At 42.7% G+C, this 22,385-nt stretch overlaps 1 protein-coding gene across 6 annotated transcripts in view; it reads left to right on the plus strand.

The window, feature by feature from the left end:
• Nucleotides 1–22,385, plus strand: part of LOC105467155 (follistatin like 4) — a 555,957-nt gene that overhangs the window by 162,781 nt on the left and 370,791 nt on the right. For 4 of the 6 annotated variants that reach the window (XM_011716594.2, XM_011716593.2, XM_011716596.3 and 1 more), the window contains one exon: nucleotides 19,474–19,507. The exons of the other annotated variants lie outside the window; for them this stretch is intronic. In XM_011716594.2, the coding sequence (XP_011714896.2) occupies nucleotides 19,474–19,507 (34 nt within the window). The remainder of the gene's footprint in view (nucleotides 1–19,473; nucleotides 19,508–22,385) is intronic. 6 annotated transcript variants of the gene reach the window in all.

Here is a 22,385-nt window from a genome sequence, read left to right on the forward strand (position 1 = left end):
GGACAAGTTTCAGGGCCAGGGGTGGTGTTGAAAGAGGGTGAAGAAGGGGACTGTTGAGGTTCTGGACACCCACAGGGCTGCTGCATTCAGCACTGTGTCTATCCTGTGTGGATGACACTTAGAGACTCCAGCTTCCTCTGTCGTCCTTCATCTTGCTTAGGGTACTGCAGCATGTGACACTACCACCCCAGTGGCCAAAACTGTCCTACTGGAGGTCTTATTCCTTGCTGGAGAGTTGCACCTTGGTCCACGTATCCTTCCTGGTCCAATTGATTGTAGACAGTTGACTTAGCCCATTTAGTGTTGCTATAAAGGAATAACTGAGTCTGGTAATTTATAAAGAAAATAAGTTTATTTGACTCATGGCTGTGTAGGCTGTACAAGAAGCATGGGCCCAGAATCTGCTTCTGGTGAGGCCTCAGGAAGCTTCCACTCCTGGTAGAAGGTTAAAGGGAATGGGTGTGTGTAGAGATCACACGGTGAAGAGAGCAAGCAAGGTGGGAGTGAGAGGTTCCAGGCTCTATTTAAAAGCAAGCTCTCTTGGGAACTAGTAGGGTAGGACTCACTCATTGCTGCAAGGATGGCACCAAGCCACTCCTAAGGGATCCAACTCCATGACTCAGACACCTCCCATTAGGCCTCACCCCCAACAGTGAGGGCCAAATTTTGGCATGAGGTTTGGCAGGGGACAAATATCCAAACCACAGCACCAGTTGTCCAGTAATTCTTAGGAATAAAAACACTTTTATGACCATGCTGACTGAAACAAAATTATCTGTGATTCATTATCCATTCCAGATGAGAATGGTATATGTAATTTAAATCTGAATTTATTCAAAATGACTGTTCTTGTGTTACAAGTAAAGATGATCATGAACTGCACTGTACAAGAAATTCTTGTCTGATATTTCGCCATGGGATTATGAGAAAGAAGAAAAAATAATCACAAACAGCTTTAAGAATGTGGTGAGCGCATGGTGAATGGTGAATGCAGCACAGAGCGTGTTTAGTTAGCTGCACAGGCCAAACCGTGGGTGACGTGAGAATTTAGCACAAAAACGCGCTGCGTGGAAGGTGGGATTGGGAAGGACCTCTTGGAGGCAGTGGTATTTGGAGAGGAAGACCAAGATCTGGGCAGAGTATTAGAGTATTTAAGGAGGAGGAACCCTCTGAGTCTAGGTGTAGGGTGGAATAGGGCCATATCTGGCAGGAGGGGAAAACTGAAGATATTGGTTAAGGTGAGTATCTGGGACTGTGGACCAGGGGACTCATCAGGGACCTTTTGGTGGCCAGGAGCAGAATCACCTGCTAAGATGCTCATGTACAAAGAAGGGTTGTCATGAGGCCCCAGATCTTCTCCCAAAGCCAATGGCAGGATGCCCTTGTGGGCTCAGGCTTAGAGGCATTGGCAGTCTGTCTTCCAGCTCCCTTCTGAGCCACACTGTCTCCTTTCTCCATTTCTCTCTTCTCTGCCTGTTCTCTCCAGAGACTGGTCTTTCCAGGGAGCTCTGAGTATAGCCCTTGCTGCAGCTCTGGGCCCCGACTGTCTCATTTGAGGTCTGTCTGTGTCCTCAGGTTCTCAAGGGGCAGAGCCTTATTGGCTAAGCTTGGGGGAATATCTTCCCAGGTCCATTTGCCTGTGGCCATGAGGCAGGTCCCAGCGGGTGAGGAGGCCTCCAGGGGCTCTGAGGGGAGGGTGTGGCTGCAGTGCTGGGTGGTTCTTGTGAAGGAGTGGCAGGAGGTTACTGTGGGTGGAGGACAGTTGGCAAGGCTGCAGAGCCAGCCTCAAACCTCTCAACAAGCACACAGAGAAATGTGAGGCAAGTTTGTATAGACATGGAGCATTTTATGGAGTTGCATTTTTGGATCTTCAGAGCAGGGGTTGGCCCTGGGCAGTAAGGCCTGCCTTGTGCTGTTAAATCTTTGCTCCCCTGCTTTGCTTGCCTGCCTTCTTCCCTGTCTTGTCGGCACCCTGTCCATACCCTACCTTACCAACGCGGCCTGTCCGTGGCTGGGCAGCTCGGGAACCCAACGTATCCATTCCTAGGATGTCCCTGCAGATGGGCTGTAAAATAGGTTTGGCCTCCACAGGCCGACTTGCATTTTGCCAGTCACTACCCTGGCCCTCCCCTCCATCCTGGTGCCAGTGCCCTTGGCTCCTAGGGTACTATGGTAGGAATGTGTTCCCCAAAAAGCATGTGTTGGAAACTTAATCCCCAATGCCACAATGTTGGGTGATGGTACCTAATGGGGGTGTTTAGGTCACGAAGGCTCCATGCTCCACCCTCAGGAATGCCGATTATAGAAGGGCTTGCGGCTGGGAATTGGACTTCTTGCTTTTGTCTTTGACCTTTCACCATGGGAGTAAGCAGCAAGGAGGCCCTTGCCAAATGCCAGCCCAACAATCTTGGACTTCCCAGACTCCAGAACTGTGAGCCAATAAATTTCTGTTCATTATAAAGTAGCCAGTCTCAGGTATTCTGTTATCGCAGCACAAAATGGGCTAAGGCAGCCTGTGTCCACGCCTGACCTATCAAACTCACTAAAGGGGAGCAGGCTTTGGTGCTCAGTTGTGGCCCTGTGACTCCAGAGATACATATCCTGTGGCTATAGGGAGCTCCTCAGTGCAGCTGCTTTGAGGTTTAGCTGGAATCATTCTTGGGAAGAAAGAGGGGTTACATGGGAGGGGAGTCATGGCTTGACCAGATGCCTCTTCTTAGAAGGTCGACCACCCTGCTAAATCCAACAAGCAAAATAGCAGTTGAGCTGCTGTGGGATAATTTGGCCTCTCATCACGGAAGACAAGATGCGATAGATGCACTCCCCACCTCACCAGTTCTGACTCTCAGCTTTGCTCCCGGCTAGGTACAAAGTCTTCTTGCATTAAAAATTTGGTTTTTGTTGTGATGTCTCTTTCTGTGTAGCCAAGAGTTAGAGAGGGCTGGGGAGCCAGGGGCATCTCTCGGGTGAGGAAGAAAGAGGGCAGTGTCCTCTGGAGCTCTGGGCTGGAATTCTGAATGGCTCCTCTTATCCTTCTCTTATAAGAATAAAGAGGAAGATCGCGCCACTGCACTCTAGCCTGGTGACAGAGCGACAGAGCAAGACTCTGTCTCAAATAAATAAATAGGAGATTCCCAATAGGAATTCTCATTCCTAATATGAATTTCTTTTAGTTCCATAGCTACTGATAGTGATAGAATTAATAAACAGCTTTCATTTTGCCAAAGCACTAAGTGGATTAATTCACTACTTCTCAAAGAGAGTCTATGAGGTACTATTAATTTGTTTCTTTTGCACAATGTGGAAATTGAGGCTTCAAGATAAGTGAGCTGTTTGAGATCTCCCATATAGTAAGTGGTGGAGCCAGGGTTTGCACCTGGCTTTCTGACTGTCTAGCATGTATTCCTAACCACAGTATTGTGCTCTAATCCCCAAGGACATATTTTTGAGTCTAGGGAAAGGACATTTGATGACATTGAGCTTTGGAAGGTCAAAGCAGACAACATCACATCAGAGGAGGCATCCCTCCTCCTGGAGGGCAGCAGAGTTTGTGGTGGTCTCCTGGGGCTGGGCTGTGGGGGGCCTCTTGACCTGTGGGGAGAGATAAGTTCTGCCCCATTCACCCTCCTCCCCCACAGTTTGTCTTCTTTCACCATCAGGCAGCCACTGAACCTCTGAGAATTAACATATTAACATTCCTTTGGCTATTTCCTTGCACTTCTTCCAGGATTCCAGTGGGTACTTGGCAACTACTGCCCTCACATGGGACAGTGAGGGCAGTGTCTGTGGGTGTCAGTTCTGGATAGAGGACTAAGTGTGTGATGTGTGGTGGTCTCTGTTTCTGCTTTTAAGAATTGGCCTTGGGAAGTTCCTAAGGGTTGACCACAGCAGTCTCCCTTTCAGAAGCAAGGTTCTGGGGCCTTGATCTTAAGGAGGAGGTAAGATTCCCAGCATTGGCAACCAAGCTGGTTACAGGGCTTTTGGAGGGTCAGGAAACCCAGTGGGAATGTGCTGGTGTTTGCTGACTCATCCACTGGCTGCTGGAGAGAGCAGCAGGGCTGCTGCTGAGATGAGGCCAGAGGCAAGCTCATGTGCTCCTGCTGGAGGTGCTGCCATGGAGGGACAGCCTCCTCCTCAGAGGTGGGAGTGTCAGGCATCCCCAGGCACACTGGGTACTAAAGATTGGTTGAGCCGTGGTGGCTCCTTCGGAGTATGCCCCTTTCATCTAGGTGGGTGAGCACCCCTGCTCTATGGGATGGCCATGGCTAGTGAGTGGTCAGAGCTGCCCATGAGTGAGGAGAGGAGAGCATCGCTATGGGCAGGACAGGGATACCCCAGGCACATACAGGGCCCAGGACACATGAGGTATCTATACCTGCAGAAGACCAAGTGGAAGGCATCCTGGCTATTCAAGTGGATTGAAGCAAATGAGCCAATGGGCAGCCCCAAAGACTGAGAGAAAGTCATGGGTGAGCGCCTAGCATGGAAGGAAGAAGAGGTGTGAGGGAGCAGTGTCGACAGGGGTTGGCCATGGCCCATGGGTTGACACTGTACCAACAGATGCCTTTCCCCCATCCTGTGTCTCCCAGCTGTTGCTTACTGACCACAGTAGAACTAGGGGACCTTTCCCCACTCCAGAGTCTCAGAAACAATGATGAGTACTTCTTCCAGGCTGAGTGCTATGCTGATTGCTGGGGGGCACAGCGAGGATGCTGTTTGTGGGTGGAAATTGGCAAGTGGACAGCAGCCACCAGATGGAGTGCTCTGTGCCCTGCTCTCTCAGTTCTCACCACAGTCTCATAGGCACTACCTTATCTCATTTTGCAGATGAGGAAACAAGCTCCCGAAGGTTAATGCCATGCATATGGTGACCCAGTGCTGGGGGTCTGGGGTGCAGGTGAACCCCTTTGTGGCTCGAGCACTGCAAGCCCAGTCACCCCATTCTCCCTGTCACTGGGAGGCTTCTCGGTCCTGGCTGCTCAAGCCTACTCTTCCCACCTGTGCCTACTGAGTTCTGGATGCTGAGCTGGCATCGGTCCTCATGGAAGGCTGGTGTGGGCCTGCCCAAGCCATCCTCTGGCTCCACTGACTCTTGCTGGAAAGAGAAACTGGCACCACTGTTTACAGTAGTTTCTGTGCCTGCGACACCCAGCTGATACCCTCTGTTATGAAGGGACACCCCTCTCCATAGGTGGGAGTAGCAGGGCACCCTCAGTGGAGGACCCTGCCAGCCCGCTGTCACCTGCAGAGGTCTGTCTGAGGCTGCTGGGCACCATGGTGCACACACTGGCCAGGTTCACTGGGGCAAGAGTTTGTAAGGTGTTAAGATGCATGATTAACCCAGTGGTTCCCAAACTTGTCCATACATTAGAACTACTGGGGTGGCTTCAAAAAGTACTGATGCCTGTGTCCTACCCCTGGAGATTGTGATTTAATTGGTTTAGGGTATGGCCTGTACTCTGGATTATTTAAATGTCCCCATTTGAGAACCGCTGTGTTAGCCTATGAGAGAAGTGCAGGCAGAATGCCCACTTCTGCCCTCATTGTCTTTCTCAGCACCTACTCCTCAAGGGAAAGAGCTGATTCAGGCTGTAGGGGACAAAGCTTCCCTGTGCCTTTGCCCAGGCATAAGGACCCTCCTGGGAGGTGTGGGTGGCTAAGGCTGGCATGGTTCCTGACATGGCACGTGTGGGGCAGGTATTTCTCTACTTGAAGAGTGACATTGCATGCTGTCTGCATGCTCCCTCATTCCTTTCTCACGACAACCTTATAAGTAGCACCTTTCAATCTCCACTTCAGACGAGGAAACTGAAGCTCATGGTGCATCCTACCTAAGGAACGGAAAGAGGACGGGGAATAAAACTGGATTTCCCTTGGGATCCTCGGATGGGCCAGGTCCTAAGTAAACACCAGTCTAGCTCTGCTGACCACTGGGGCCTTTCTGCCTTTTGACTCTGTTGGAAAAGAAAATTGAAAAACAGTCTTATTGTGCCTTAAAGGCTTTTTAATTAAATATAACTCGTTTAATTTAAACTACTTTAAGTTCCATTTTTAATATAAGTGTTATAGTGGTACAATGAAAGTGCCTTCTAATCAAAGTGTGTATGGGGATTTATCTCCCCGTACAAAAAGCCTGTGGGAGCCCAAACCAATTATTTATTCAGACAGCAATCAAAAATCACCAGATTCTGAGGAAGGCATGCATGGTGGAGGTTCGTGGGTGTGGGTAGGAGTCGGAAGTTTCTCTGGGGGCTGTGAAGATTGAAGGAGGCGGGTGTGGAGAGGGCTCAGCATGGAGCCTGGCATGGGTAATTGCTTAGCAAATAGAAGCTGCCACTGGGATGCTACTGCCATCCCTAGGACCTCCGCTGCTTCCCCTGCTAGTTCTTACTGCTGGTGCCACAGCTACAAAGTGGGGAGATGACAGTAAAGAGAGAGGCTCACCGAGTGGGCAGGAGGGATTGAACAGTCCTGAGCAGACAAATGTGCTCAGATTGGGTATTGGAGTAGAGACCTACTCCAGTACCAACCCCCAGGAGGGACCCGGCCTGACCGCCTGATCTAAAAAAGCAAAGCCTTTCCCCTCTGGCAGTCTATCCTCCTTCCTTGTTTCATTTTGCACCATGGCGCTTCTTAGCATGAGATATTCTCTATATTTCCTTTGTTTGTTTGTTTGTTGCCTGTCTCTTCCAGTGAGATCCTAAGCTTCGTAAGGACTGGGGCTGGGGCTGTCTTGGCACTGCTACATCTCCAGGACAATAAATATCTATTGAATGAAGAGACAAAGGGATGATGAAATGAATTGCTCAGGAGGTCCATCAAGAGCTCTGCTGAGAGCCCTGGGTGATGGGGCTGAGGGTCTTGGGGAGGGTCGAGGAGGTGGGAATTGCAAGGTAGGACCTGGTGGGAAGGTATCTACAAAGCTGAGCCCACAGAGGCTGTGAGTGATGGGAGTGGAAGTGAAGAGGGGGCAGAGGAGATGCTCAGGAGGACAGAGGGAACATGGCTAGCAGGAAGATCCAAGGGGAGGGAACCTATTGCTGTGTCAGATGACAGTTTCTGGTGGGAAGTCTTGGATTAAGGGGTCTTCAGGTGTCCCTTTGGAGAAGAGGGTATGCCTGACCTTAAGCACTTACCCACTTTGGGTATTTTCAGCTTATCCCAATCATACACCACTTGCACCCAGTCCTGTCCCCAGCCGGCCTTTCCCAGCTTGCTCACCTTCTCAGAGGCTCCAGCCCGATCCATCACCGCTGGCCCCACCATGACTCTGGCACATTTTGCATCTTCATGTCAGACCATCTGTATCTGTGACTCCCTAACTCTATGTTCAAAACAAAGAATGAAAAATAGACTCAGACATGAGGATTGTGCTGGAGGGCACACTTTCTTCCTTTTTTGTCTTTTAGTTTTCTAGGCACAGGTTATTCTAAACCTCATCTTGGGCTTGCAGTTGGCAGAAAAAAAACAAGTAGCAGATTGGAATATCATGTTAAACAGGTGGATGTTAAATTGTATCATTTATTGGATGGTTCGTGGAGGGTATCATAAATAATTTAAACATGAACTCCTGCCCCCTTTCCTCCCAAGAGCCACTTGTCCTTGCTGTCCTCTCTCCTCCCCCAGACACCTACAAGACTGTCATGATTTTCTTATGGACCATGGACTCTTGGAATAAAGTCAGTGCAGGAAAGAAGCTTGTTCAGTTGGACAGCTGGTGGACATGAAGCATCTCAGAAGGAGGAACGCATCACAGGCTGTCCTTGTGTTTCCGTAGAAACTTTACCTACAAAAGGAAAAGTAGAGAATGTCAGGCTTCAGTGGTAGTTGGTGTGTTCCGTGAGCGAATTGGGAAGTTGCACTCACCTCCGTATTCTTACCCGGAGATCTTGGGATAATCTGATTTCATTCTAGCAATAGGATGTGTTTAGGGCCTATGCCATGCCAGGCCCTGTGCTGCAGTAAAAGATGAAAGAGTTGTGGACCCTGGGGGAGATGGATACCCCTCTTGTGGTTACAGTCTGGTAACGACCATTGCTTTTGTGGTTAAGCAGTTCTGCAGATAATGACTGTGTTAGGTCGAGCCCTCCTAATGTCAGTGGAAATAACAATGACATATTAATGAGGTCATTCCTCGGGGTGCTGAGTTACAGCCCCATGCTGCTAACTGTTATGATGGTCTTGGACATGGTGATTATTCATTCTGAGAGATGTGGATTACTTTCCAAATCAAAAAGTTAATTAGTTTTTAATTTGTTGGGTTGTCTGAGAGATACAATGAGAAAATTCCCCTCTTGCCTTCTTGGTCCCTTAATCTGGCTATGTGCAGGCGACTGTGTTTAACAAGGAGCAGTGATCAATCAGTTATTGACATTTATTTCATCAAATGTAACTGAGTGTTTACTCATATTGTCACTTTGGTGGATTTGCTATCAAAGACTGTCTTAAATTCAGGGCTAACATTTCTTTTTAAGTTGTAAATGAATAACCTTTAGCATAAAGCTTTAAATGATATCTAGAATTTAAATTCTCATATTATATTTCCAAATCATCTTAATTTCTGAAGATGGGCACATATCCCTTTGCTTTCTTTTTTGTCTAGTGTCTGGTAATCACCATTAATTCCGTTTCTTTTTAGAGTATCACAGCTTTCTCCTTCACTGACCACCCTCTGCTTCCCGTCAGAAAGCCCTGGACAGAACTCTCTGTGGGACTTTGCCCGTGTTTCTGCGATATCGCCTCAATTGTCCTGGCTGGGCTGTCGGGTCTGCCTGTTTTACAGATGGGCAAACTGGAGTGGGAAGTATCCGGGTGGCTTCCTCAGGACTGCAGCTGGTGGAGCAGCTACTGAAAAGAATCAGGTGATTCAGACCTACTGAAGGCTTTGCCCTCAGGGGCGTAATAAAGTTGGTATTCCCAGGTCTCCCCACAAGAAGCTATTGATGGGTTTATCATGGTGATTCTTTTTTAAATTAGTAAAGTAAAAGAGTACCTAAACAGTAAAGACATTTCCTTGGTATTTTTAAAAAGTCGTCTGACATGATCTCTTCCTTTTGTCTTGATAAACCTCCCTTTAAACTCTCTGGCTTAGTTATTTTAGACTTCCCAGCCCCGTGTAACACTGGTTTCCTTACATTGATCCATTTATTGTCATTTATTGTAAGATAGGCAATAGAGGGGACACAGAGCTTGCTTGCTGTACCGTCTGTGTTTCAGCCCCAAAGTGGGGAAACTTGCATTGTTTTATTTGTTTGTTTGTTTCGAGACAGGGTCTCACGCTATCACCCAGGTTGGAGCGCAGTGGCTCAATCACAGCTCACTGCAGCCTCCACCTCCCTGGGCTCCGGTGATCCTCCCACCTCAGCCTCACAAGTATCTGGGACTATAAGTAGGCACCACCATGCCTAGCTAATTTTCATATTTTTTTGTAGAGATAGGGTTTCACCATGTTGCCCAGGCTGGTCTTGAACCCCTGGGCTCAAAGGAGACTTGCACTTTCTTTGCCTATATGGCCATGTCCAGCCCTCTCCCCTTCAGACTTGGTCTCCTGGGAAGATGAGAAAGGCAAGCTCAACCTCTGCTGATTGGGCAACTCCTAGGCAGGGCTGGCTGAAAGGTGCAGGGACCCCTGGCCTTTATCAAACTCCCTCAGCTATCTAAGCCCCTAAAGGTTTAGTGTTGGTGGCTGTGCCTCCCCCACCTTTGACTGGCCTTTAAGGCAGTAAGCCCATCCACCAGGGCTACACACACCTCTCATTAACCCCAGAGCCATCTGACACTGTTCTCTGTGGTGCAGGAGGGGAACTCTGACCCCTCGATTAAGTGGCATTTCTCAAGAGCCAGCACCCCTTTCGTGTTTTTCTTGAGCACTTGCAGCAGGCTCTGCATAACTGGAGGAAGCAGGGGGTGTTTAGACCCCCCCAGAAAATCCTGTTCTTTGCTGGATTATTCAGCTTGGCTTTCAAACTAGCCCCGGGTTTAGGGTTAATTCCCTAACCTTCTCTGGCTTTGAAGACCCAGACATGGTGTGCTGAGAAATATAACAACTCAATAGTTTTCCTTCTGCCTTTAACTAAGCCATATAAATGAGATAAAGTGTGCAAAACTCTTACTGTGTGCACACTAAGTGGGAGCCAGCAGTGGAATACGTGCTACATAAGGCGCCACTTTATTTAGCTGTATTTTGTCAGTCCAAGTGAAGATTTTAATTGCAGAATAGTGTCTTGCTAGCAAAAATGAACCTGCTTAGAGTCAAGTTTTTAAAATTCAAGTGAATAAGTGAAAAACTGTAAGAAAGGTTATTAAAGAAGCACTCATTTTAAGAGCATCTCAGATATGAAAAACTTAGACGTCAGAATTTCAGTAGCGATGAGTCCCATGGCAAAGCTTCCATCTCATCTGTACTAATTGGTTCATAAATTGAACATGTGGGCTTCCTTTTGTGTGTCTTCAGGAAGTTGGGCCCGAGGAGCTCTGAAGCCAGGGATTTCCTCAGCCCTTCTGCTGCTGGATGGAGGTGCTGCCAGTCAGGGGCCCATCTTCAGGGCACTGGCACAGGGACCTCCTCAGGCTGGGCCCCTTGTACAGCAGACTCCTTTCGGCTTTGTCTACGAAGATCTGGCCACGTTGAACTCTACTCCATTTACTGTTTCATTTCATTCTCTTCTCAGTGTGGATGCTTTTGATCCCCCACTTTCCTAACCCATATAGCCAATATTTTTCCAGTGAATCCCATAATATTTTGGGTGACAGACTGAGGCTTACTCCTTAACCAAGGACCTCTGAGAGCATGGATGCGGAAGCGTGACTATGGTCTGGGGCAGGGCTTCACCGTTCTTTTCTAGAGCCTCACCCCCCGTGCCCAAGATAGACATGGGATGGATCTAGGGGTGGAATTTGAGAGTGCTCATTTATACTATTTCAGCAGCCTTCAAACTGTTTTTTGGTAGCTGAGAATCTGTAATCGGCTTTTGGATTATGAAAAATATTGCTCAGCACTCATATTGATTCAAAAATAAAGATTGTGTAGTTTAACTGCATAGTAAAATACAGCTTTATAGAATGGTAATTTTTTATTTAAGTTCTTCTACATTATAGCAAGAGATAATGGATTCAGGAAGGGCACAATGAGGAATAAAGCTGTTGTATTGTATTGGTTAAATGACATTTTAAATGATTTGGCTGTCAAACTCGTAGAAAGGTTATGAACAGTGAATGAAACATCTAAAATTAATTCCCTGCTTCAAGAAAGTGTGATTTATACTATAATAAAATTAGATTTTTAGTTAAAGAAATTTAGTCATTAAGTAATGCCCATGCGCTAAGTCTCATTTATAACCATCTGGTTTGAAGCTTCTGCAGAAAATAATTTCTTCCTTAGACAATGCATCTAGGGCCTTGGTGTCATTATGTCAATGAATTTCATTCCTTACATTTCTGCTACAGCTTTTGAGGGGTTGCTTTTTTAAGGACTGGAAAGATGGATTCTTATTTAGCCTCAATAATTGAGGAAGCCATTGAACTCATTTACCTCCCAAAAATAATCTTATCGTCTCCCTCTCTTAGCTCATTTCATGAATGGTAACGTTGATGATGATGGTGGCACATGTTGGAGGACTGCCTATGTGCCAGACACCATGCTAAGCATGGGACAAGCTTATTATTATTTCATTTGATCATCACAATTACTCTATAAGGAATGTACTATTTCTGCCTTTACAGATGAACAAACAGAGACTTAGGAAATGTTAAATAATTCAACAAAGGTGACAGAGGCACAGCTGGCAGGAACAAGTGAGGATCTAGCCCGAATCCATCTGACTTCAGAGCCACCACTCTTAATCCCTGTCATATTTTTCATGAATGTGTGTTGACTATTTCCTTGGAGGAAGTATAGTGGTAGGACCTCAGAGGTTTGAGTCTAGTCCTGATGTGGCCACTTCTCACGTGATATTCAGCAAGTTGCAGTCTTTCCCTCAGTACATCATTCTTCATCTGTAAATTAGGAAGTGGGGTTTGTTCCCTCTATTTAACAAACTTCTGATTACTCCTGGGTAATTTGTCTAATTTTAAAAACTTTTACTGGAGCATATCAAATATATAGTAAAGGCACATATCTGAAGTGTGGCACTTGGTGAATATTTTGTAAGTGAGCACATCTACGTGACCACCACCAAGATGATAATATAGAACATTTCCAGCATCCCAGAAACCACTCTGTGTCCCCCCGGTCATTATTCTCCCAAAGGTTACTGCTCATCTATCATCAGAGATTGGTTTTGCTTGTTTCTGAGATTTATAAAAATAAAATCTTATAAATTGTACTCTTTGTTCCTGCCTTCTTTCCCTCACTGTCATGACAGTGAGATTCAGCTACATTATCACATATTGCAAAGTTTTTTCTTTCGCATTGCAGTGAAGTTTTTCGTTGTATGGATATGCCACAGTTTATCCATTCTACCATTGGTGCACTTTTGCATTACATATCATGCTGCATTCAGCATTCTTATACATGCATTTTGGTGCTCACATGAATGTACTTCTGTTGGACATTTACTTAAGAGTTAAATTGTTGGGTCAGGAACATAGATGTCACATAGTTATTTTAACATAATTTAATTACGGGGAATTGTTTAAACAGATATGAAAGGATTAAGAAGGTGGAAAAGGAAACACGGCAATAGTTAAGAGCAGTACCTGCTGGAAGGAATACCTTTATCACTACTGTCTCCAGGGGAGGAGCCTCGCCATACTGGGACTCAGACCAATGAGCAAAGTTTTGCTGGTGCTGGTTCCTCTGAGAGTATAAAAATTATACTTCCTTCATATCCTTGTAAACATTTAGTATTATCAGTTTTTTTAAATGTCATCTATAAATCACATATAATTGTGGTTTATAACAGTATCCCACTGTGGTTTCAACTTGTGGAGTGCCTATTCAAATCTTTTACTCATTCTTCAGTTAGGTTATTTGTATTTTTCTTATTGATTTGCAAAAGTATTTTATATGTTCTCAGTAAGTCATTTGTAAGATATATGGATTGCAAATATATTTCCTTAATGGCTTCCCTTTTCATTCTCTTGATCCTATCTTTTAATAAACAGAAGTCCTAATTTTAATAAAGTCTGAGATATTCTTTTGGTATTGCTTTTCACATCCTCTTTAAGAAATTTTCATCTACATAAAAGTCATGAAGATACTCTTGATATCTTATAGAGACTTAGCTGCTTTACTTTTCACATATAGATCTATAATCCATCAGGAAATGATTTTCATGTATGTTCTAAGATACGTTCTACATTTTTTCCATGAGGTTACCATGATGTGTTTAAACTTGCTTAAGTCTCAGCATATGGTCAATTTTTATAAATCTTGAATTGACCCTTGAAATGAAGTGCTATTTGGTACAGTGTTTGATGTATATCAATTAGGTTGAGTTTTAAAATTATAATGTTCAACTCTTCTATATCCTTACTGATGCTTTTTTCCTCTACTTGTTCTACCAGTGAAAGACAGAGATTTTTAAAATTTTCCAACCATTATTATGGGTTAAAAAAATACTCCTCTTAGTTCTTTGAGTTTTGGCTTTGTATATGTTTAGACTATGCTACTAGGTATGTGCAAGTTTAGAACTGCTGTATATTCCTGTTAAGTTGTTCCTTTTCTAGTTATGAACCATCCCTTTTTATCACTAATAATGATTCTTGCCTACTTTATGTATGGCCATGTTTTCTTGGTTGAAGTTAATATGGTTTATCGTTTAAATCTTTACATTCAGCCTTTTTGTAATGCTCTGTCGCCCAGGTTGGAGTACAGTGGCGTGATCTCGGCTCACTGCAAGCTCTGCCTCCGGGGTTCACACCATTCTCCTGCCTCAGCCTCCCAAGTAGCTGGGACTATAGGCGCCCGCCACCATGCCTGGCTAACTTTTTGTATTTTTAGTAGAGATAGGGTTTCACCGTGTTAGCCAGGATGGTCTCGATCTCCTGACCTCGTGATCCGCCTGCCTCAGCCTCCCAAAGTGCTGGGATTACATGCGTGAGCCACCGCGCCTGGCCCAATCCTTGTGTTTTAGTGGGATTATTTAGCCCATTTATAGCTAAACAAGTTTAAATATAAACCTGTGTTTTCTCTGTTCTATATTCCTTTTTCTCCTGCCTTTCTTGTCTTCTTTTGGATGAGACAGTTTTGGTTATTTCATTCCTTTGGTGTCATAGCACTAATTTTGCCGTTTTTTTGGACAGTACTAGGACATTATAACACTTTAATCTCATTTGATCTCCTGACCTTTTTTAAAAAATCATATTACTATGTATTTTAGTTCTACAAATATTTTTATCTTACAGTGCATTATTGTTAAGTAGCCCAAATGTATTTTTATTTATTTATTTATTTTTACACTTTTTAGTGCTCCTTATTTCTTCTTACATAGCTATACATTCATCTGAATAATTTTTTGCCTTTTTTTTGCCTTAAAAGTTCCCTATAACGTATTGTTTTTAATGTTAATTTGTTGGCAATGTATTCTCTCAGGGTTTTTTTTTTTTTTTGTCTAAATATCACTGTATTTTACCTTCATTTATTTTACCTTATAAATACCCATATTTTCATTGGATTCTATGTTTTTTTCAAATTTTAAAGATGATGGGCACTATGCTTATTACCTGGGTGAGCTTTACACCAAACCCCCAAGACATGTAGTTTACCTGTATGACAAATGTGCACATGTACCCCTGAACCTCAAATAAAAGTTAAAAAAGTTAAAAACTAAAGATGGCATTCCATTGTCTTCTGGTTCCATTATTTTCTCCTGAAAAATCAGCTATCACACTTACTGTTGCTCCTTTGTTGGCAATGTTCTCCCCATCTCTACCACCCACCCTTTGGCTGTTTTAAAGATTTTCTGTTTGTCTTTGAATATTCAACTATTTTACTGAGTACTTAGGTATGGTTGTGTTTGTATTTATCTTGCCTGGGCATGTGGAGATTCCCAAATTTCTATCTTGATGTCTTTCATTAATTTTGGAAAAGTATCAACCAGCGTCTCTTTAAATATTGATTCTGCCCAATTTCCTCTGTCCTTTCACTCTGAAAATTTAATTACATGCTTGTTAGAACTCTTCACCATGTTACAGTGTCTCATATTTTTTTCTGTATTTTTCATTCTTTATCTTTTTTCCTTTCAGATCTTTTGTTTGGTTATTTTTTACTGATCTAGCTTCCATCTTACTATTCCTTTCTTCAGTTGTGTTTAATCTGTTGTTAAATCTATCTATTGAATTTTTCAGTTATTTAATTTTCGGTTATGAAATTTTTGTTTGATTACTTTATTTTTATTTCAGTAGGTTTTTGGAGAGCAGGTGGTATTTGATTACAGTTTTTTAGTGGTGATTTCTGAGATTTTGGTGCCTGCATCACCTGAGCAGTGTACACTGTACCCAATGTATAGTCTTTTAATTGATTCCAGTTTTATAACGAAGTTCAGCATCTTTTCTCCTGTTTTCCTAAACATATTAGCCATAGTTATTCTAAAGCTTGTGCCTAAGAATTCTAAGATCTGGATAACATGTGGCTGTTTCTGTGGTCTGTTTTCTTGGATTTTAGCCATTCAATCCCATTTCCTGCTATGCCTGGTAATTTTAGATTGAATGCTGGAGATTATATATGAAAAATTGTGAAGTTTGTGAATCACTTTATTGTTTTCCACAGAGGATTTATTTTTCTTTGTTAGAGCCCTGGAATATCATCTTTATCTACTCAAGAATAGGAATAATTTGAGAATATATGATCTTAGCAGTAAGTCTGCTGCATTTCCCAGGGCCATTATTTCTTGGAAAGCCTAATTTTTGTCTCTCTAGTGCCATGTACTTTCAAAATCTATACTTAGATTTTATTATTTCAGTTTTTTTTTTTTTTTTTTTTGCTTGTTTGAGGCTACTTTTTAACTTGTTTCTCGGCCTTTTGCCCTTCATATGTGTAGCTCAGGCATAATCATATAACTCAAGGGGAAGCTGAAAATGTTGAGCTCAGTTCTTTCTGGTTTCCTTTTCCAGGGTTTCTGACCCTCAATTTCTGGCTTCTTTGGTAGCCTTGGACTCTGATTTTTATTTCCCATCTCAGAGAGACTTCTCTCAGTTCTAGAATATTACATTCTGTTTGGCTTCTATGCAAAACAGCAAATGTCACAAAGGGGAAATGTGGCCGTGAATATGGGGCTCATCTCAATGGACTTTTCTCTCATAACTTTCCTTTAAATTCTGGCTGCTTTGTTGCTGTTGGATGCCTTCAAAAACTTTTTTTAAATTCCACTTTTATAGTTGTTGGTAGCAGAAGTATTAGTCTAATACACGCTACTTTTTTTATGGCACAAAGAAGAAGTCTATCATAAAATTTTCAGTGTCCCTAGGAATTAACTATCATGACTATTTTTAAAGTTGGAATGCTATGTGCATAGGCGTTCGAATCAGATTTTGGGATTTAAATCTTAGCTGCCCACTGACCAAAATGTGAGACCTTGGACAACTTTAACCTCTCCTCCCTTTTCAGTCAGTCTCTTAGAAATGAAGTGGAAGAACTGGGAGGCTGAGGCAGGAGAATTGCTTGAACCTGGGTGGCAGAGGTTGCAGTGAGTCAAGATTGTGCCATTGCCCGCCAGCTGGAGCCACAGTGTGAGACTCTGTCTCAAAAATTAAAAAATTTTAAACTAAATCAGATAATCATATTTTTATTTAAATTATTTCAGAATATAATAAAAGGAAAACTTCCAAATTCATTACATAAAGTTGGTTTTGTTTTAATTTCCTTTTTTTTTTTTTTTTTTTTTTGAGACAGAGTCTCCCTCTGTCGCCCAGGCTGGAGTGCAGTGGCACGATCTCAGCTCACTGCAAGCTCCACCTCCCGGGTTCACGCCATTCTCCTGCCTCAGCATCCCAAGTGGCTGGGACTACAGGTGCCCACCACCATGCCTGGCTAATTTTTTGTATTTTTAGTAGAGACGGGGTTTCACCGTGTTAGCCAGGATGGTCTCGATCTCCTGACCTTGTGATCTGCCTACCTCAGCCTCCCAAAGTGCTGAGATTACAAGTGAGAGCCACCGTGCCTGCCAATTTCTAAATCTGATAAGAAAAATATGAGATTGGTAGACCAATCTCATTTATGAATGTCAATACAAAAAATTATAGACCAATAAATGTAAAATATATGTACAATAATAAACGGAATCCAGCAGCATATTTTAAAAAGTATATTATGACTAAGAATAGCTTGTTTCAGAAGTACAGGGGTAGTGGAATATTATGAGATCTACTATGTAAGTCAGCCTATTAATAGAACTAAGGCAAAAAATCATATGATTATCTCCTTAAATGCCAGAGAAAAGTACTTGATAAAATCCAACACATTTATTTTATTTTATTTTTTATTCAACAAATATGTATTGAGCATCTGTTCTGCTATAGCACTGATGACGCAAGAGTGAAAAAGATACTGGCGCCATCCCAACCCACATTCCACTAGAGGGAAACAGTCAATAAACAAATGAGTAAAGGAACAAGCTGTTTTTCAGCTAGCACATACATTTATTTTTAAAACTCAATAAAATGTATATTGGTAAACTAGCTAGAAGAAATAATAAGAGAACATTTATGATAACAAAAGACATACAAAAAAGAAATATTCAAAATATGCACAAGGAAAACTATAAAATACTCTCAAAAGAAGCAAAAGTAGACTCGAACAATTATTAAAATCCCATGTTATTAGATAAGAACATGCAATATTATATAGATGTCAGCTTTCCCTAAATTAATTTATAAATTTTATGTAACCACAACAAAAGTTTTGTAGTTTTTTTCTGGAGCTGATTATTAATATCTCCTGCTCCGTGAATACTAGCTGTTTCAAGAAACAGAGATGCCAGGCTTTGGAGCAGGTTACTGAGGAAGTTTGGGAGGAGCTGGGTTTGCTTTGTGCAAAATATGCTCGGTGGCTTATGTTTCCTGCATTACACCTGTCATCTCTGTGCCCCCACCTCTGAACCCTTACCTGATGAGTACTCCTTCAAGAACCAGAGTTTGGTTTGTGTGATGGGCTGTTAGCATGTGACGTGGATCTTCCACTGGTCTCCAATGGGACTTTTTGCTCAGTAGAAAGGTAGCAATCAGGGAATGTAATTTGGGTAGGACAACCTTCCCAGTGCCCTCTTAGTTTCATCTCTAATATTGCCTCCCCATTCTGACCACAAGAGGATGCTAGACAAGAATGCTAAGGTGTGAAAGACAATGCTATTGCCTTAAAAAGCACTGTTGCCGAATTACCTTCTTGGCTGCGGTGTTGAGGCGGTAGTCATAGTTTGGTGTTTTCTCTTCTCTTCTTTAGTTGCTAGTATGGACTTTCAGCTTATTTTTAACCTTAGGCTTTTTATCCAAAACATGTCATTTGTGATGAGTTGGAGATACTTTTTATTAGTTATGAAACTGCAATATGCATTTCTAGTCTTTTCCCCCCACTGCTTCTCACCAAGACTTTTCCTTCTTCTAGAGCTACCCTGAATTTTCCTACCACCCAACATTTTCCTATGCCATTCACTCTTCCTGGTCCACTCTCCCTCCTCCATTTCTGTCTGAAAACCTGCCTATTCTTCAGTGCTATTTTCAAAGGTTCTTTTAAAAACACTTTTCCTTATGTTTCCAACTGGAATGTGAAATACTGGTATTTACAAGACAAATCACCCTTTGATTTCTCAGTAATTTGCATTTGTTCTGTAGCCCCCAATCAACTGTGAATATCAATGTAGGTACTCTGTTTTACCTGGGTAACTTCTGGAGCACTTTACTTATTGCCCTGCACATAGTAGGCATCAATAAAGATGGGATTGAATTAGGAAAACCCAAGGGCTTAATTTAGTTCAGTAGCATGGACTGGCTATTCAAATTGTTCATAGGATATCACCCTTTGGAAACTATAAATTGTGTTTAATCCATCATCAGGTGATGTCAGTGACATACCCAGGAGCAGTGGTGGTCTTCACCATAGCACCACGAAGAAGAAGCTGCTGCTAGCCAGATAATTTTAGCCCCTGTCTGCTTATGTTTTCTTCAGTCCCTAAAAGCACCTACAGTTCAGGCAGAGGGTGGGTCATCAACCTGGAAGAGTCTTCCTTAACACTTGGTACCAGCCCAGATTCCAAATAAGGAAGACCCTGAGAATTAGCTGTGCTCACTGAAAACTTTGTGATTAACAGTGTTTTTTTTGTTTGTTTGTTGTTTTTTGCCTAAACCCTCAAAGCAACAAGTTGTTTACATTTATAGATGTACATGTTGAGAGTTCAGTAAACCCAACATTGCTCAGTGTCATCTTCTTAGTAGATTGTTCACCTTTTCATAAATATGTGACTAACAAGAGAGGAGATATTTGCAAGTATCTGTACATATGAATTATTCTTCAAAAAACACAAAGTCTTTCTTTTCTTGCAGGAGCCCAGAAGCTTTGAAGTCACAAGAAGAGAAGGTAGGAAAAACGCACTCATACCCATTTTCTTTTCAGTGTTGACATTTTTGAAGTAGTTTGCTGAAACTAAGATGAACTTCAGACTGTGGGCAGCTCATTCTTTGAAATTTCATGTGGCCTTTTCTGGGTGCCGACTACTTGGTATTTGTCTGTAGGGACTCGATGGACTGAAGGCCAGGTTTCCTTGTGAAAACTATGACTTCTACCTACAAGTACCAGAGGAGGGGGTACTTGAAGAACTGGCTCATTCACAATCATGTTTTTGGTTTCTTAAGAGAAGCCACATTTTTGAGTGAAGCTTGGAATAATTATTAGTTTTACCCGACAAAACAACACGAACAACACAAAAAATTGCTTATGGTTTGTGGTATTTCAATATCTAGGAAGAGATACCTCTGTGAAAAATATTTCTGAATAGATTTCTTACAGCTTCAGTTAAGCTGAAATAGAAATAACTAATTAATTTTCCTTTTGAAAACAATTCCATGATGTTCTGTTTCCCCTGCCAGAGTTCTTGTAGCACATTTGTTTTATGGTCTCTGAGGTAAACATATATGGGTGATAATTTCAGAAATCTTTTAGTGGAAATTGAAGTTTGCCTTATTCATTTTCAGTAATACCTAGTCTCTAATAAGGGATGTCTTTTGTATGATTTGTGGAATCATTGGCAATCATCTTTTTATTACATGGATGGAACGATGAGATCAGAAATGAAAATAAGTTCCTGGTCTAGAATGTGGCTTTGGTTTTAGCCTTCACCACGTCTTTCTCTGTGGTACTGTCTCTAAAAAGGGAGACAATCTAAAAGAAGTTAGCAAATTCTATATTGACTCCTAAATCTAACATTGCTTTGCCTCCTGATTAGTTCTTGTGTTATGCAACACAGCAAAAGACATAGGATGGCTATGTTATCAACATGTGTTGCTAGAGCTTGGTAACACAAAGTTTTCACACTATCTATTGTGGCCAGCGGGTAGTTTGTTGCTGTCCATGGTGCTGGATCCCTAGGGTCATAGGATTTGGATAATCTGACTCTAAGATGAACTTTCTGGCTTGCATTCCCATTTGCCATTATCTTTGGTTTCAGACTCGATGTCCTCTGAACTGTAGGGCAATTTGTAAAGCAAACTGCGTTGTTTGGATACCAAAACCAAATGGATGAAGGTGGATGGGGCTGGGAAGGATATTTCTTATGGAAAGTAGTGTTCACAGTGGGTACTGTGACCGTGTAAGTTGGAGAGCAATAGCTGTAAGGAGAGGAGAGTTTGACCTGAACTTTGGCTTTGAATAATATCTGTTTATGCCAGTATCCCGACTGTGAATGTTTGGAATTGATTTGCATTATAAAATCACATATAAACTTAACCTTTTTGGAATCTTACTGTCCTTGTGTTGAAAATGTCTCTAATAAGGCTGGGGTTATAGAAGAGCCATGTATTTCTATTCAAATGCATGAAAAAGGCCTGATTGAACTTATGACTTCAAAACCCCGGAAGAATGAGAGTGTCCAGAGGATGAGTGAAGGTGTAGTCAGGCTGCACTGCATTCATCCATAACCTCTCCACTGCTGGAAGCGTCAGCCTTCACAGATGGTTGACTAGGAACATACACTGTGGGTTTGTACTAGCAAATTTGTTCTGACATCACACAAACTTTTTTCTTCCTATTGTGCACTGATGTCTTTCTTGCTTGTTTCTGTCAAAGTTAAATGTTTGAGAGTTCCTGAAATAGCCCAGTGCTGTAACGTCAATGCTTACAACCTGGCAGGAAGAAAAGGAGTGGGACCTTGCCGGCTGGTTCTAAGTATTTTTAGGTCTGGGAATTCACTGACTCACTGACTTGGGTTGTGGGGTTGTTAATCTTCTCCAGAACAGTGTACAAGTATAAAAATAATAGAAGCACTATGGTGCTTCAGTAAACTATTTTTCTTTCAAAGAAAAGTAAGATATTGTCTAGCAATGAACATCTGGGTTGGTTCCCAGCTATGACTTGACCCGGGACTGAAAGAGGAACAGATGAGTAATAGTTGATTTTTCTGCACAGTTTATGAGGCCCAGGAGAGTCTAGAAAGTCTTCAAGTCTGGAGAGGGAGCTCCCAGTCACAGAACCTGAGGAGGTTTTCTGTTTTGGTTTGTCTTATTTCAATGCTGTACCTGACTCAGGAGCATCCACTCCGTTGAAGGTTTGGAGCCACAGATGGCTAACCAACTGCAACTTCGCACCATGTGACTTTCGGAAACTCTTGACTAAGTATGTGTGTTGAGAAGTGAGAGGGGCTAATGTTAGCAGTGAAAATCGAGTCCAGGTCAAATCATAGTGGGAACTAGGGACAGTTGGGGCACAGTGAATGCATTGTGTGCCTTAGACCTGTCCTCTGCCCCATTTCCCCCTCCTCCCCTCCAGCTATAGATGTCATGCTGTCTAGCTTTCTTGCCTCTGGCCTCGCACTGTTCCTGCATGCCTTGTCCCTCATCCTTGTCAAATCCACCTCCCCTTCATCCTTTCCAACTCTGTTTCTTGAAGTGTTTAGCTTACCCTATCTAATTGGAGAGGGAAGGGCTCCTATCAGGTTGTTAATTTCCTGAGATCAGAGACCCTCCCCGCTCCTTCATCCCCAAATTCCTCACAGCCCTAGCTCAGGGCCGGTAGTTAACCAACAATTGTTTCTTAAATTAAATGCAAGCTGCATATTTGCTTTGTGTGTGTTGCCTTTTCATTCTGGCCTTTGCTAGTAATATCCAAGTGAGGCACTGGGCCCTTTGGTTCTAGAAAGGCACTTTTAAAGAAATGATCTGTGGCTATCATTAGATATTCCTGGCTGATGCACTGATGAAAATTCAGATAAGCCTAGTATTATGGGTTGAATTATGTTCCCCAA

Source organism: Macaca nemestrina, chromosome 6, assembly GCF_043159975.1.
Source record: "Macaca nemestrina isolate mMacNem1 chromosome 6, mMacNem.hap1, whole genome shotgun sequence".
In the NCBI taxonomy this organism is placed as follows: Eukaryota; Metazoa; Chordata; class Mammalia; order Primates; family Cercopithecidae; genus Macaca; species Macaca nemestrina.